The sequence below is a fragment of the Podarcis cretensis genome (genome assembly GCF_951804945.1).
Source record: "Podarcis cretensis genome assembly, chromosome: 7".
Taxonomy (NCBI): domain Eukaryota; kingdom Metazoa; phylum Chordata; class Lepidosauria; order Squamata; family Lacertidae; genus Podarcis; species Podarcis cretensis.
In genome coordinates, this window is record NC_137176.1 from 70,738,454 (window position 1) to 70,755,129 (window position 16,676).

Below are 16,676 nucleotides of genomic sequence, written 5' to 3' on the forward strand. Positions count from 1 at the left end.
GATCTTTAGATTGCTGTGGATCTTTTTAAGCACTATACCACGTGACCCATACTGTGAACTATCACAAGTTGAGAAGCACTGCTTTAGAATATTTTAGTGCAACATGTACCAGATTAGGCGTGTGTCCCTCATCCTTGATAAAAAGCTTGTTTCCATAGTTGACCTTGTCCCTATTATTATGTATAACCCATGAAAAATCATAGGGAGGGAGAGAATTGGCCTTTGAATAGCCTTCCCTATCCTGGTGCCTCCAGATGTTTTGGATTACACTACACCTTTCATCAGCCCAAGACATCTGGAGGCACCAGATTGGGAAAGACGGCCTTAGAGGAACTGCATCCTTTCCCTTTCCACCCACAAAACTCGTACTCACGTCACAAGATTAGCACATCTGTGCTGCCTCCTGGCACCAGATTAGTTTGCTGGTGGCACCAGAGAAGCCTTGCGAGGGGCAATATTTGGAAGGAACAGAAATGTTCTTATTTTGGTCTTTAGTGCACCATTCATCTTCTTTTGTTGGCAGTCGATAACTCTTATTCTGATGGGCTCTTTTGAATGGAGAGTTGTGACACAATTCCTGTGCCCTTAACATTGCTGGGCCTTTGGCCTTCGCTTTGTAATAACATCTTAGAATCATAGAATCATAGAGTTGGAAGAGATCACAAGGGCCATCGAGTCCAACCCCCTGCCAAGCAGGAAACACCATCAGAGCACTCCTGACATATGGTTGTCAAGCCTCTGCTTAAAGACCTCCAAAGAAGGAGACTCCACCACACTCCTTGGCAGCAAATTCCACTGTCGAACAGCTCTTACTGTCAGGAAGTTCTTCCTAATGTTTAGGTGGAATCTTCTTTCTTGTAGTTTGGAACCATTGCTCCGTGTCCGCTTCTCTGGAGCAGCAGAAAACAACCTTTCTCCCTCCTCTATGTGACATCCTTTTATATATTTGAACATGGCTATCATATCACCCCTTAACCTCCTCTTCTCCAGGCTAAACATGCCCAGCTCCCTTAGCCGTTCCTCATAAGGCATCGTTTCCAGGCCTTTGACCATTTTGGTTGCCCTCCTCTGGACATGTTCCAGTTTGTCAGTGTCCTTCTTGAACTGTGGTGCCCAGAACTGGACACAGTACTCCAGGTGAGGTCTGACCAGAGCAGAATACAGTGGCACTATTACTTCCCTTGATCTAGATGCTATACTCCTATTGATGCAGCCCAGAATTGCATTGGGCTGAATTGCATCTTCCCTTTGCCTGGTACCTGTGTATGTGTGTATAAACCCATCATACATCTGATAACTCTTTAATTTTAAGCTCAGGTCTGGCCAAATATATTTTGCTGCCTGAGGCAAAGGATAACATGGAGCTTATGAGCATGCACACACATACACACTTCCACATACAGGGAATGACCATTTTACGTGCATTCAAAGCTTGTGCACACCTGTGCTTTTTGCTGACCCCGAAGAGGGTGTAATGGGAGCAGGGCGAAGGCATTGAATTGAATTTCAACACCAGTGCCCCACCACATGTCAAGGCAGTAGACTAACTTAGAGGGGGTCAGGACAGGCAATGTGGCACATAGAGTTCTGCCCTCCAACCCCTCACTGCTTTTTCCTGCCCTCCAGCAGCTGCCACCTGATGCAGCTGCCTCATTCTGCCTAACAGTGTGATCAACCCTGCTAAAGCGTTTCCTGACCCTGTAGTTTTGCAAGGGTAAGCAGCTTCTAATATGAGTAGAGATCCCTACCAAACCTGCAGAACCTCATAATTTGCAACCTTTGGTTTGTGCGGCTATGCATGTGTGTGTATTTAATTTTTTCTTGTTAACATGTACAAAAATGTATAATTTCCGTTAACATTCAGTACTTTAAAAATTAGAAAAGAAGAAACGGTGTATAAGCACCACTACCAAAATTAGTGTAGTATTTGGCTGAGAGGCAGGGTTCTTTAAATTGCACATAAAGCAGGGTGTTTTAAATAAAACGCTGTGGTTGCAATGCATCTAGCAACTGCAAGGTATACGAATGGCCGAACAGGTGTGCACCTACCATTTGCAGCAAACCGAGTTTTTATGTAGTTGCTGGGGTGTGGTGCAGGGTAAAGGAAGCTTCTTAAAGGGAAAGGTAAACATTTGCTGGAGACATTGGTATTGAGCTAGAACAAAGGCGTTGACTTTGCATGAATTTATAAGGTAACGGATGTCAAAAGAAACTATAAAAGCTGCACTTACTCTGCACAAAGGAGTTTTGTTTATTTAAAGCTCTACTGTGCCCAGTGTTTAGGGCTTGGGACTAGCAGCAAGATTCTAAAAACCAGAAACAAAAACAAATGATTAAAATATAATGGGTTGATAGTTTTGTTTAAAATTTAAAATGTTAGCAGTGGATCTCTTAATTTATTTTATGGCATGAAGATAGAACTTCCTAGAGTTGAATATACAGTTCTTTGCCCAAACAAACAAAAGGATGCTTGTTTTTAACATACAAAAGTTGCTAGGAACATGGGAAGCTGCCTTCTGCCACATCAGACTATTTGTCCATCTATCTTTGAATTATATTTTCTGCCTGAGAGTGGTTCTCCAAGTTACAGGGTTAAAGCCTTTTGCACCACCTGCTAGCTGATCATCATCATAATTTTATTTCAAGAAATAAGTTGCAAAAAACAAACCCAAAGAATTCCCTGATAAGAACTGTTAAATAAATATCACGACCTGCCAAATCCTCCTTTTCCACCCCCTCATCCTGAAAAACAACTCCAGTAGGATAGCTTACCACAGATGAAATATACAGCATCAACACATTTCTGTAAACCTAGTTTGAGGAGGAGGCTACTTCAGTTTCACAGCAATTCCGCCCAACATCCATCTTAGTCTGTTTTAGTCCTTGTCCAGAACCTGAGAAATGGCCCAGTCGTTGATTCAAGACCAAGACAAATCCAGCTCATCGTTTCAACTGGTAATGTCAGGAAAATGAAGCATGTGTCTGTGTGAAATGGAACTCCCTGCTTAGAGGCAATGGCTGGCTTGAACTCTGAACAGAGTCATTCTTTTTAGGCGAAAATATATTTAAAGCATCTTGTGAGTGCCTGACCGTGCAGTCCTGTGAAATTGTACTTTTGGAGCTGATTAGATGACCTGTAACAATAAATAATTGTTATACAGATGATACAGCTTCTCCTTTAAAACAACAACAATGTTGGAACAGGTGATGGGCTATCCAGTTCCTTGCTGTTTTAAGCTGGGTTGGCAGGCCCGTTGAGTCACATGCCGCACTGCTTTTGCAGGACACAGACCCTTCTGTAACTCTGCAGGTGGTGAGATTCCTGAATGCGGTTATTTCACACACAAAAACCACCAAAAAACCCCACCAAAAAAAACCAACAACAACAAAAACTAATCGGACAGTTATGATGAGAGTGCATGACGGATCTCGCCTCCAGTTTTCCTTTCTGTGAACCATCCTTTCTGTGAACCATCCCTTGGATCTTTCCGGGCCCCAAGCTGTTATTTGTCACTGCTCAATGACCCACCCTTGCATCGTGGTGTTCCCCTTCTGTTGTTAGATGTATTGGTTTTTTATGCTTCTGTGCTTTTATGTTTGTACATATTTTATGGGCTAATAGCTGTAGTAATAATAATAATAAAGAATAAATAAAGCATGAAGAAGGTCATGAAGGTTCATGAAGTGTGATGAAGGTCCCAGATGAAATAGGAGCATCTTGCCTTTAGTGGCAACCTGCTGGCAGGGGCACCATTGCTACTTGCAGGAGGAGGGTGGTTCGGCAGAATATTATTATTATTATTATTATTATTATTATTATTATTATTATTAATAATAATAATAATAATAATTTATGCCCCGCCCATATGGGCAGCTCCCAACAGAATTAAAAGCACAATAAAACATCTAACATTAAAAACATCCCTAAACAGGGCTGCCTTCAAATGTCTTCCTTCTAAAAGTCAGATAGTTGTTTATTTCCTTGACATCTGTTAGGAAGGCGTTCCACAGGGCAGGTGCCACTACCAAGAAGGCCCTCTGCCTGGTTCCCTACTACCTCACTTCTTGCAGGGAGGGAACTGCCAGAAGGCCCTCACAGCTAGACCTCAGAAGCGAGTCAAGTGCTCCTACCAGCACATTCACACAGCCCCCCTCCATGTTTCCCATGTCCTCCCAATAAGTGGCCCCTGCTGGGAGACTATTGCTTTGGCTTGGGAGACACAAGCTCCTGCAGACAGCGATGTGCCACTGGAAGCCAGAGAATAAAATACTGTGTTAGATGGATAAATGGTTGCCTTTGGTAAACAGTGGGTTCCTATGTTTCCAAACCGTAGGTATTAGAAACCTAGTCTCAAATTTATCTCAGGAATTTATTACACCAGACCATTTAGGCCTTCTGTATTTTCTTCTTCATTATTTAAGCAGCTGATTGTTGATTTAAGAAAATAAGCAAAAAGGTTGTGTTTAACGTGTTTTTATTATCATTATAACTGAAGGCCTATAACAAAAATTTTTTAAGACTGATGTAGGAGACACTCTGGCTAGAAAAATTCTGAAAGCAGGGAAAAACCACTTTCAGTTCAGAGTTTTTATATTTATTGTAAAACGTGGCATGCTGTCAGAAATGTAGTCCTCTGAACAGCATCTGTGACTGTAATAAATCAAACACAAAACAGTATGAGAGCCAGTGTGGTGTAGTGGTTAAGAGCAGTGGACTCATAATCTGGTGAACCGGGTTCGCGTCCCCGCTCCTCTACATGCAGCTGCTGGGTGACCTTGGGCTAGTCGCACTTCTTTGAAGTCTCTCAGCCTCACTCACCTCACAGAGTGTTAGTTGTTGGGGAAGAAGGGAAAAGGAGATTGTTAGCCACTTTGAGACTCCTTAGGGTAGTGATAAAGTGGGATATCAAATCCAAACTCCTCCTCCTCCTCCTCCTCCTCCTCCTCTTCTTCTATGTGTGTTGTAATATTTCTGTCCATATTTCTGATGTTACCAACTTCGTAGGTTTCAGCTTGTAATAAGTGAACGTGGGAACACTGAGATTTTCTGAATGAGAAAGCAAAGCAAGTCTGTCAAAACCATTTCCTAGCTATCTTTTTTACTTCTGACAGTGGCTTCCACATCAGTTTTGGTATGTGAGTTGTTCCTCGCTAAGCTAACATCTGGAAACAAAACATCTGGAAGGCACTATGAAGCCTGCTGTACAGCCAGTGACTTCACTGTATATATTGTGCAAAATCAAATGTTAATTCTCATTTTACACATGTATCTTTCTCCTACATGGAGACTTGTAGTGGTTGCCTGGATAATGTAGTAAACTAAATACTTGTGCTGCGCTATACACCTATGAAACATCCTTTTGTCTCAAATTCACCAAAGAGTCTCTTCCTGCCCCCACAGCTTCTATTTAGTTGTCTCCCCTCAGCCTTTTATTGTTTTGAACAATAAAGTCCTTTTTTTTAATTTCAGCAAAACCTTTTATCAGTTTTGAGTCTTCTAACCACTGAGATGAATAAACATGACTTAAGTTTGGCACATTCATTTGAATGGTTATGCTGCGAGTAATATCGCCCTAAATCCTCATTAATATTACCCTGATTCATGTCACATACAGCCTCTGTGGAGAGCAGATAAAAACCAGTATATTAAAGTGTCTCAAATACAAAAAATACAATTATTAAATAACGTGTGGCTACTCTAGCCTCTACCTGCCCTTTCTGTCAGTACGTTATGCATGGCAAAGATTGGGGAAGTGCCACATTTCGACTGATAAAGAGGGCCCTTTTTATATTTAAGAATTGCAAATGAGGATGGGAGATTGCCTAAGCAAACCTAAGGCCTATTGCTATTTTCCTGCCATTTAAATCTTAAGACTTTTATACAGTTTAGATTCTAAATAGAGCTGACTGTATTTTCACACACAAGAGATAAGTATATGTGGATCTCTCTCCCACTCCGCCCTGTGATCATATATCTGCAGTGCCCTGAGCCAAAATCCAACCTATCTCTTCTCCCATCTGTACACGTTGTCTCTGTTTTCTCAGTGTTTTTCCCCCCTTTTTCAAATGCCAGCAAACTTTATCTTTATCTCTCTAATTAGTGCCAAGCCCTGAGGCAATGGAGCTTGGGTATTGACGTTTGAGAGTCGAAATTACCCACATACATCTTTCGACTATCTCTCTTCTGCAGATTAGATACCAACACTTGTCACCATGCTGCCTTGTAGTATCTGCTTTCGAAGGAAAAGAGACGGAAGCTGTGCAGTGTAACCTTAAGGCTTGCAACTTGCAGCAGGTTTGCCTTTAGGGGAAAGTCCTCTGGGAGTCCCCTTCTTCTGCCACTGCATGGGATGGAGAACCTGTGGTCCCTCAAATGATGCTTCTCCACGTAGAAGCCCTCAGCTATTCCTCTTTGAGCCTGAGCATGTATGACTACTTCAGGCCAGAGTTTTGGACCCAGCAGTTGAAGTTTGGGGTGGAGCAGGATGGCCCTTGGTTCAGTCTCTGATATCTCTAGGTAGGGATCAAACCCTGTAGAGCAGCTACAATGCTAACTGGACAAAATTAAGTAGATGGACCACTGGTCAGACTGTACAGTACAACTTCCTAGGTTCCTAATGCCTATGTTCTATTATAATCTGTACTTGACCCAACCCAGTGATGACAGCCATAGCAAAAGTATTGCAGCTGGGTGTCCATTTCTGTACCAATATGCACTCAGTGCCCCATATTGTTTTCTTTCCTCATATAGTAGGAAGGAGTCCATGCATTTTCCTGCAGAGGAAAATTCTGGTGAGAACATGTCTGCATTCTCTACTATGGCTGCTGGATAGACTGCTTCTCTCCTCTCTGCCCGTTGTGGGCCATTTCCAATGACCACTGTGTTGTTATTCCACGGATCATAAGTGTTCCCAAGAACATGCACAATTTGCTGTGGAATAGAGGGGGAAAGAATTTTATCAAAGGCACGTAATTATTCACTAGCTGTATTTTGCAATCAGAGGTACATCTTTCTCTGCTGACTAGTGTGATGTTTGGTTGTTCTAATCTCTGCCACCTTCCCTCCAGCCTCCCTTATTCCAGAGCATCTGTCACTGTGGCATCAAAATGCCCTTCTACCTAGAGCAGATTTCTGAAGCATGAGAATAAATGATGCTCTGAGACATCCCTGAAAGGCTCCTGAGAATCTAGATAATTGAGCATCAGTCATCTTTCAGAAGGAAAGGTGATAGAGCATTGATGTCATCTTGGCCATGAAGCTAAATTAAAACTAAAAGCACACTCAAAGCATATTTTATAGCTTCAGTGTCACATTCTTGTGAATGGCCTTTTCGAGTTAAAAGCCCCCTCCCTCCCCACTGTTTCTAAAGGAGGCTAGTAAGGCAGTGTAGCGAGGCATAAAACCTTGCAAAAGTCACTGGTCTTCCTTAATTCTAGCCCAGTTCCTATAATGCAAAATAACACAGCATTAATACTGATACAACAGCTTTTGCCCCCACCCCTCTGTGTGTAGGGGCTTGCCATAAGTTTAAAATTATTGATTGTTAAAGAGACTTGATCTATTAAGGTGTCAGGAGGATGATATTCCATCTTCTAAAATGATGGCCTTTTGTAGTCATCAATTACCATCACTCAGCTATCTCCACTTCTCCATCAATATAATTTTGCTGCAGCTGAATTTATTTATCTAACTGGTTTGTATCCTGCTTTTCCAAGCTCAGGGCAGCTATCTGAAAGTTTCTTGCTTGAATTTTCCTCTTGTTAGTGCTCCTGTATTTGAGATTCAGGCATTTTGACCCAATGCACAGTATCCTTGCATATGTAGCATGTATTCTTTGGTAGTCAGAGATGGTTGGAATTATAATAAGCTGTTCTCATAATGTGTAGGGCACAGATGGGGAGACCCTCCAGATGTTGTTGGATTCCATGTCCCGTCAACCCCAGCTAGCATGGCCAGGGATGTTGAGGTTATAGAGCATCATCTGGAGAGCCATAAGTTCTCCATCCCTGGTTGAACAGACATCGTGTTTAAACCTCTGGCTTTGCCATGTAGAAATGTAGCCTGCTGTAGAAAGGTAAACGTCCTAGTCCTTGCTCTGCTCAGCCTTGCATTCTAGCCACCTGAAAGTTTCCCTCTAGATGGAATGTGGTCCTTGGACTGGGGAAAGAAAAATCCCCACCTCCGTATAGCCCCATTCAGGTATTCTGCATGCATGCAATCCTATGTGTTCAGAGGAGGGCAGCACTGGCCACGCCCACTGGATGACCTCACAGTGTTCCAGCCACTTGAAGGCTGCTCCTTCATTTTCCCTATGCAGACAGCTAGGGGGCATGCTCAGTGCAATGCAGGATGTGGGGAGGGGACAGTCTTGCTGCCCCACTTCTTCAAAAGTGCATCATCCGTGCAGAAATCCCTGCACGAGGCTTACGTTAAGACAGGAAATGCAGTCCATTTTGCACGTCCCACTAAAGTGGATTTCTCCCAGACCACTTCCCTCACATCAGTTAAAGTTCAACTGCATTGTTTGCAAGCACAGCGTTGTGATACCATCAGGTACAGAAATGCCGCTGTGCTATTAGCTGGGTCGAGCAAACAAGCTGAGACGGCTGCACCATAAAAAAACGGACAGTAATATCGACTTCTGTAATCAGATGAATGCTGTTAATTTCTCCCTGTAAGGCACATTAGCTATATCTCCCTGAGATCCGTCTTCTTTTTTCTTTAGTCTTCCTTTCCCCACATCTTTCATTTTCTGAACAAATGTCATTGCATAGGGGAAAAATGTAAGTGGATTTTCTTAAGTCTTTGCATAATTGTGTGTTTTGCTAGTATTCTTAGCCATCGGCAGTGCCCCCATAAGGCCCACTGGAAAGTAGGAAGCCACCCTACACTGAATCTGACCATTGAGCCTTCTATCTCAGTATTGTAGACTGGCAGCTCCAGGGCTATTCAGACAGTTACTTTTGGATGGCCCCGCAAAGGCTCCGCAGGGCATGGGGATGAAGGCTCCCCGTGCCCTGTGGAGGCTTCGTGCGGCTAAGCCAGAAGCCAGGACAGCCAGTGGGATCTCAGCGCCCGATCCCGCTCAGTCCTGGCTTCTTGTTTAGCGTGGGCTGGGGAGGCTGCACGTGGCTAAACAAGAAGCCAAGACAGCCAGCGGGATCCCTGCGATCCCGCTGGCTGTCCTGGCTACTTGCTTGGCTGCACACAGCCTCTCCTGGGCAAGGGGAGCCTTCATCCCCTGTCCGTGAGAGGCTGTGCACGGCTGAGGCTCCCCCAAGTGCCGCACTCCCTTTAAAGAGCGCACGGAGTGTATTGGGGGCAGCCCTTCTCCCTCCTCAGGGAAAAGCCGCACACATGCTCCACACGGCTCTTTAAAGGAAGCGCTCAGCAGAGCCTTCCGCCTGCATTCGCTCCATAAGACGCACACAACATTTCCCCTTACTTTTTAGGAGGGGAAAAGTGTGTCTTATAGAGCGAAAAATATGGTAGCCAAAATGCTATGGGGCTTAGAGTTTGGGCCTTTTAAAAAGTTGCACCTTTTAATAACTGTACAGAAAAAGACTGCATATGGTGACTATTCCCACAGTGCTGAGTGATCAGGAAATGGTTGTGGAGAAAGGTGGGGATTTCACATATTGATTAGAATGAGTCAGCCAATTCTTATAGTAATATTCTTTTATTGATTCTAATGTATCACATGTGTGAACAGGTGAGTTGAGCTGAATAGCTGAGTTGGCTTCATCAAATCACTTCACTGTTGGAAAAACCCTTAAAACACTAATTCCAAACCTCTATTGAGCAGGGATCGATTTCTCAAATGGTGCTGCAAGTGGAAGTTTAAATATTAAATAGAGGCAGGACTTCATTGAATTCTCTTCATGGATAACAACCACTTCTGTACCAGTTTAACTTTAAACTTTCTTCTTCTCTAAATTAGATTTTCATCACGGTGAACTGCCTGAGCACAGACTTCTCTTCTCAGAAAGGAGTCAAGGGGCTTCCATTGATGATTCAGATTGACACGTACAGCTACAATAATCGCAGCAATAAACCTATCCATCGTGCCTTCTGCCAGATCAAGGTTTTCTGTGACAAGGTAAGATGATACGTTACTCACTGCTGAAAAGAGGAGAGGGGTGAGCAGGACTTTTTTTGTTCGCTTATCAATTATTTTAGTCATCAAAGACCTCATTTGTTCATTTATTTGTATATTTGTTTCATTGCATTCATTTTCCTTTACTTTTGTTGCTGTTTCCTTCTACTTTTTAGTTTGGCCGCCATTTTAACTTCCTAGAATGTCTTGGGAAGCTGCTTTATTCCTGGCTTCCTTTGGCGTCCGCGATTATAAAAATATAACAAAATCATTGCAAAACCGGGGGGTGGGGGGTGGGAAATAGATGAAGAAAGCCATAAAATCTAAAATCAGGCTCAGGCCTGGGAGTAGGCCTCTCTGTGTTTTCCTCTGGACATGACCTCTTTGGCTCTGGTCTGGTCTGGTAGTGGTGTTTAATACCCAAGTCCTCTAACCTCAATATAAGGATATTAGTGGGAACAGGCAAAAAAAAAGTGTGCTGTGCAAACAGCCAGATCTTCCTTCTTTCCTTATCAGCCATGATTAGCAACCTTTAAAAATATATATCGAAGCAATGAATTTTAAGTGCTATATTATCATTTGTAAAGGTCAGATATTTGTAGTAATCTGAAGATACAGCTGCCTGCTCAAAATCTCAGTAAATTTCAAAGGCTTGAGTAGGGGCTCCCCCCACCCCCACCCAGTTTTTGAAAAGTAATGAGGGGAAGGCGGGGAAGAAAGATCTTAAGAGCATGGGCCCCATCAGAAGTGACCTACAGACGACAAGGAGCTGAGCCCTTTGAATTATACATATTCATTGCTTTGACTATCTATCCGTTTAATTGATACTTCACATTTCATGGTTGGGGAGAAGGAAATGAGTGTTGACAGATCTAATCAAAGCCATCTTAAAAGTAGGAGAAAAGAGCACAGGAGTAGTTAAAATGTTACCCTTATCAAACCCGGAGACTGGATAGCTCACTGAGTCTTAAAATAGGATATATGCGGTCAACCATGCAAACACTGGCCTGAGGCAGCAAGTGGCTAAGGATTGCTTCTACCTGTAACATTCTGCAACCTCTTGTTATTGGTTTATTTTTATCCATAGTCTAGTGATCGGGAGCTGATAACTTTTCTGGGCAGTATTGCCTTAAAGAACATGGCAATAAAATATAGTTTATAACTGGAATAGGGAACCTGTGGCCTCGCAGATGTTGTTGACTCCAACTCCCATCAACCCCAGCCAGCATGGCTAACGGACAAAGATGATAGGAAAATTAACTATGAACCCCACAATTTGGGATGCTCTCCAAACCTGTGCCAAAGTTTTGAAGGGTTTTTTTGGTGTTGATTTGCAGCAAAAACTCTGTGTTTTGCAGTGCCCCACTAACAGAGCAATTGCTACTCAAACCTAGGGCCATAGTTATTAGCTCAAAACCCAACGTTGTCCAGTTCACTCCAAGCCAGTACCAAAGTCTGGCAAGAGTTTTTGCAGAATTTTGCAGCAAAAACACCACGATTTGAAGCACCACACCAAATGAGCAACTGATGATGGATTTGTAGTCCAACAACATCTGGCAGTCCCAGTGGAGTGGTCCCTGAGAGCAAACAGTCATGAACAACAATTAAAACTCAACTCTTATCTTCAATGGGGCTGTGTAAATCAGGGCCAATGGTGAAACGGAGTATCATCAGATATTTACTACTGTTTACCACCATATCTGGGTTAGTCATGCTGGCCACATGACCCGGAAGCTGTACGCCAGCTCGCTCAGCCAATAAAGTGAGATGAGCGCCGCAACCCCAGAGTCGGCCATGACTGGACCTAATGGTCAGGGGTCCCTTTACCTTTTCTGTACCACCATATCTAGAATAACAGGTGGGAACTCAGATTCTCAGGCCTCTTCTCCAGGTCTCTTCCTTACCTGGATGGAGTGTGTGTGTGTGTGTGTGTGTGTGTGTATAAGTAAAAATCTGGATTGTGTGAGTCTGCAGTACAGCCTACTGCACAAAGGTAAAAGGTCACATCCCTTGCTCTACCCACTTTGCTTCTGGCCACACCCACCATTGACATACAAGCACTGGAAGGTTGCCCATGAGTTTAATTTGGCCTTTGGGCTTAAATAGGTTTCCACACCTGCCGGTGGGCTCCATGCTAAGCAAAGTTCATAGGAAGTAAAGTCCAATGAATTCAATCTGGCTTATTTCTCAGTAAAAATGATAAAGATCAGATTGGAAGTTGTGTAAGTCACAGAAGTGATGTGATGCTCTTTGTCCATAAGGGCTTTCGGTTCAAAAAGTGTCCCATTGAAGTCTCCGGTTACCTGCTGCTGTCACAACCTCCACCAACCTCCCACCTGTTCCTCTGGGCCAAGCATCACTAGAAGGGTCATACAAATTTGTGGAGGAGACAGCTATCAATGGCTACTAGGCATACTTTTAAATACTAGTTGCTGGAAACCACAAGAGGGGAGAGTGCTCTGGTCACTGTGAGGACTAAATGGACCATTGGTCTGATCCAGCAGTCTATTCTTGCATTCTTATGTTCATTAAGCTGAGAGGCCAGGACAGCAAACAGCTGTGAATTTACACAGAAAGCATCCTTAGAATGTCCTACGTTTCCTTCCCCCATAATGTGCAGTTATAATCTCACTCACATTCGCAGCCTCAGGCTGGGAGTTTTCAGGCCAAATCGTTAAATGCACAAGACACCGGGTATTCCAGGAGACTAGATGCTCTTAAAACGTGACTCAGGACTTGTGGCAGAGAGACGGGGAAATTTCTCCTCTTCCTCTGGACAGTGCTTCCTCCGGAGAATCAAGTGTGCAGTGTGGGAGTCTTTTTCAAGTCCTCTGGCTCCCGGATACTCAGCTGTCCCTTTGTGCTGTTTCAGCTGGTGCACCAACTGCTCCCTTTTCTTGGGAAGGCAGATCTCCCCCCCGTCCCACCTGCTCTGGTACACCCAGGTTAGACTGTTGCAGCATGCAGACTTTGAGGAGCATTTGTAAACTGCAACTGGCTGCAGAATGCTGTTGCCTTGGCAGAATCGGTCCGTTTTGGAGCATGTTAATCTGATGCTTCTCCAACTGCATTGACACCCAGTTCAGAGGAATTGTTGTGACCTTGGATCCATGGGATCTCCGTTTCCCTAGGAGTCAGCGTAGTGGATAGTGAGCCTGTGGCAGGCCAGGGGCCCAATTTTGAATGTACCTGTTTTACCTCCATAAGTCTGTTTATGCCATCTAGTGGCATTGTATGAGAATGCTCTTTGTTTTGATAAACAAAGACCAACGTTTAAAGATTTCTTTCTTTCTTTAGAGCATTTCGGTATACTTCTTTACCATTCTGAGCGCAGGGTGTTATCTCTGAGCAGTTCACAACATCTCTTTAGACACATAAATGTTGCAAAATATCAAAATAAAACATCACAAATGAAATGCAAGGTACAGTAAAGACCCGTATTTGAAGCAGCGTGTTTAGCAAGGAAGCAAAATATTATCTTAGAAGGGGAGGGGAAATGACGAGCAGGATTCAAATGCAAAAAATACACACACACAAATCACAGATTAAAACCTCATTCGCAGTTAAATCAAAACAGCCGGGGAGATAGAAGCTGCACCCATATGTCCTTCTACCAACACATCTGCCAAACCCATCCTTAGCACTTTCCCGCATACTCTCAGCTGTTCCTACCAGCCATACCCAAAACACAGCCGATTCCCAGGCAGTCATTTGTCACAAAGTGTACATCTGGTCTAAAAACAAAATCCATGCCAACTTTATTTCTATGTAAGATTCCGTACCCGTCCTTCACCATAAGGGTCCCAGCGTGGGTTACTTACAGTATGAAATACAAATTACAACCAGCTCTTTCACTCACCTCCATCGAGAGCAATAAAGGGCTGCATAAGCTGCAAAGTGAATAAGGAACATTTATTTTAATTATTACCCTCACAATCCTGTCTTTCTCCCAAGCATCTCAAGGAGAGAGGGAGAGAGAATGAATGGTGGATCCAATATATTTGTTTGCTTGCTTATTTCAACAAAATATTGGTTATTGGTTATTGTTATTGTTTTATTATGTATTTCATGTTGCCATTTTGAATTTTTATGTTGTGGACCGCCCTGTGATCTTTGGATGAAGGGCGGCAAACGAGTTTAATAAATAAATAAAATTCATATCTTGCTCTTGCAGCAAGTCTTTAGAGCAGCTCACAGTGTGTACACAGAGAGAAATTAAAATTACCAAAAAAAAATTTTTTAAAATTTGAAGTATCATAAATCAATTCAGAAATATATCAGCCTGCCAGAAAAGCTGCTGTAGGGAGAAACCAGAAAACCCTAATGAAAAAGAAAGGTCTTTTTCTATGGAAAGAGGAACAACTCCTCAATTCCAGAGGCATGTTATTCCATACCCTGGCAGCCATGACTGGGAAGGCACTCCTTTTTGGCTGCAGGTGTTTGTCCGGAACAAATGAAATGAAGTCTGGTGTGATTAAGTAAGTGGGAGATCTGATGTAAGAGAGAAATCTTTGTACGTGTGGGTCCCTAGCCACATAGAACTTAGAACCAGCCAGGTTGCCAATGGTGGGCAAAGATGCAATCACACCTGTACCTGCTGCTTCCCCTGCCCCATCCCAGTCCTCCTGAGTGGCATTGCTGCTGCAGCCAAGACAACAGTGTGGCAACAATGCCTCACCTCAACACCTGTTCCCCATCATGATATTTAGCAGCTGGCCTGCTATAACGTTTTGTGCTAGCCCATGCTTCTAAGTGGTCTTCAAGCATGTTGCAGTAGCCAAGCCCAGAGCCTGTAGGAGCATGCATCATAATATACATTGTGATCATAGGCTCTCTTTTTAAAAGGGCAGTCATATGCGCACAATCTATTTGCAAAACAAATGCCTCCCTGTGTTTGACTCTGCCGCATTAGGCAGGTGCGGTTCTGAGATTTGCTTCCTCTCCGTGTTATTCCTGCTGCCCTCGATGCCCTTGCACTTTCTGGAGAACAGTTATTTCTTATTATCTTAAGATGATAGGCTGTTTTGTAATGCTTTAAATAGCATTAAGTAGGTTGTCAAGGAAACATCAGCCACAACACTGAGTCAGTTTAACATAAATCTCTTGCAAGGGAGTAGGGTAGAATTAATAGTGGGGGTGGGGTGGTGTTTTTTTTTTGTGTGTCACTTATTATGGTCTTTAAAAAAAAGATCTGATCTATTCTACTCATAAAAACTATTGCGATCCTTCATCTCTATTTATCGCCGGTATCTTAACTACTGTGCCTTCTGTCCTTCTGTCATGTGGACAGATTAAAATAGAGAATTTTTAGCACTTAGGGATGCCCTTTATCAGAATGAGCACACCTGCAAATTTACTCATGGGTAGGAAAAATGCTTTCGCAGGCTTCACCCTCTTGTAACTTAAGACCCGTGAACCTCTGAAGGTTCTGACTAGGGCTGAGCGATATCTGGTTTTCAACATCCCGATATCACCAGCTAATCATTGCAATATACTGATATATCACAGTGTCTGCAATAAGGATGGAGCTATGTAGATGCACTGGCCGGCTTCACGGTTTCCCCAACTTTGTGATTTTTGCATCACCCCCTCCCTGCCCCCAATATATTGCTAGGTCAAAAAATATGAAACCAATATCATGAAATGGACTTGAAACCAGTTTTGGACAATATATCGTCCAGCCCTAACACACGTCATGATTCGCAATATATTGCCATGTCAAAAACTATGAAACTAATATCACAATATGGACTTAAAACCAGTTTTGGACAATATATTGATAAACCGCCCAGCCCTAGTTCTGACTGCCAGCTAAGAAGAAACAAAGAGTCCTTTTGGATCTGGCCAAAGGCCCATCTAGTCCCTTATCCTATTCTCACAGTGGCCACCCATATTCCTATGGGAACCAGGACCTGAGCACAACAGCACTTGCCTCTCCTGTGGTTCCAGCAACTGGAATTGGAAGCATACTGCCTCCAGGAACGGTACCAGTAGTGCTTTGCCGCAGTACCAGGTGGAGCTAAAATATTTCACTTCTGACTATGAAGCACATATTGAAGGTGGTTCTAAAAGAGGACTGGACAAATGGATGGAGGAGGAGGAAGAGGAGGCCATTGATGGCTACAAGCCATGATGGTGATGCTGGAGACCACAGGAAGGGAGAATGCTTGTGTGCTTGGATCTGGCTTGAGGGTTCCCCACAGGTGTGTCTGGTTGGGCACTGTGGGGACAGGATACTGGACTAGATGGGCCGTTGGCCTGATCCAGCAGGCTCTTCTTTTGTTCTTAAGATGCATCTGTATCTAATTTTGCAAATCATCTGGGAGACTCTCCCCAAAGGCTATTCAGAGATCACGGCATTGCAAGATTTGGCTTCATGTGAATTTTGAAGGATGGATGAGTTCCGGTTCTCACACTGTTTCAGGAAGCGCAAATATGCTGAATTCGGCTTTCAATGCAAACCGAATTGATTTTATCCTCCGCCCTTCCTTACAACTCTAAAATCCTGTGATTCTATGGGCTCCCGACTACAAACAGATTTGATTTTGACACAGTTGATGTAAATAATAGCCTCCAAGC

General features: G+C 43.3%; 1 protein-coding gene across 2 annotated transcripts in view; it reads left to right on the forward strand.

Moving 5' to 3' along the window:
- Window positions 1-16,676, forward strand: part of GRHL2 (grainyhead like transcription factor 2) — an 82,802-nt gene that overhangs the window by 35,513 nt on the left and 30,613 nt on the right. For both annotated transcript variants that reach the window (XM_079984828.1, XM_079984827.1), the window contains exon 9: window positions 9,942-10,100. In XM_079984828.1, coding sequence (XP_079840954.1) covers window positions 9,942-10,100 — 159 coding nt within the window. The remainder of the gene's footprint in view (window positions 1-9,941; window positions 10,101-16,676) is intronic.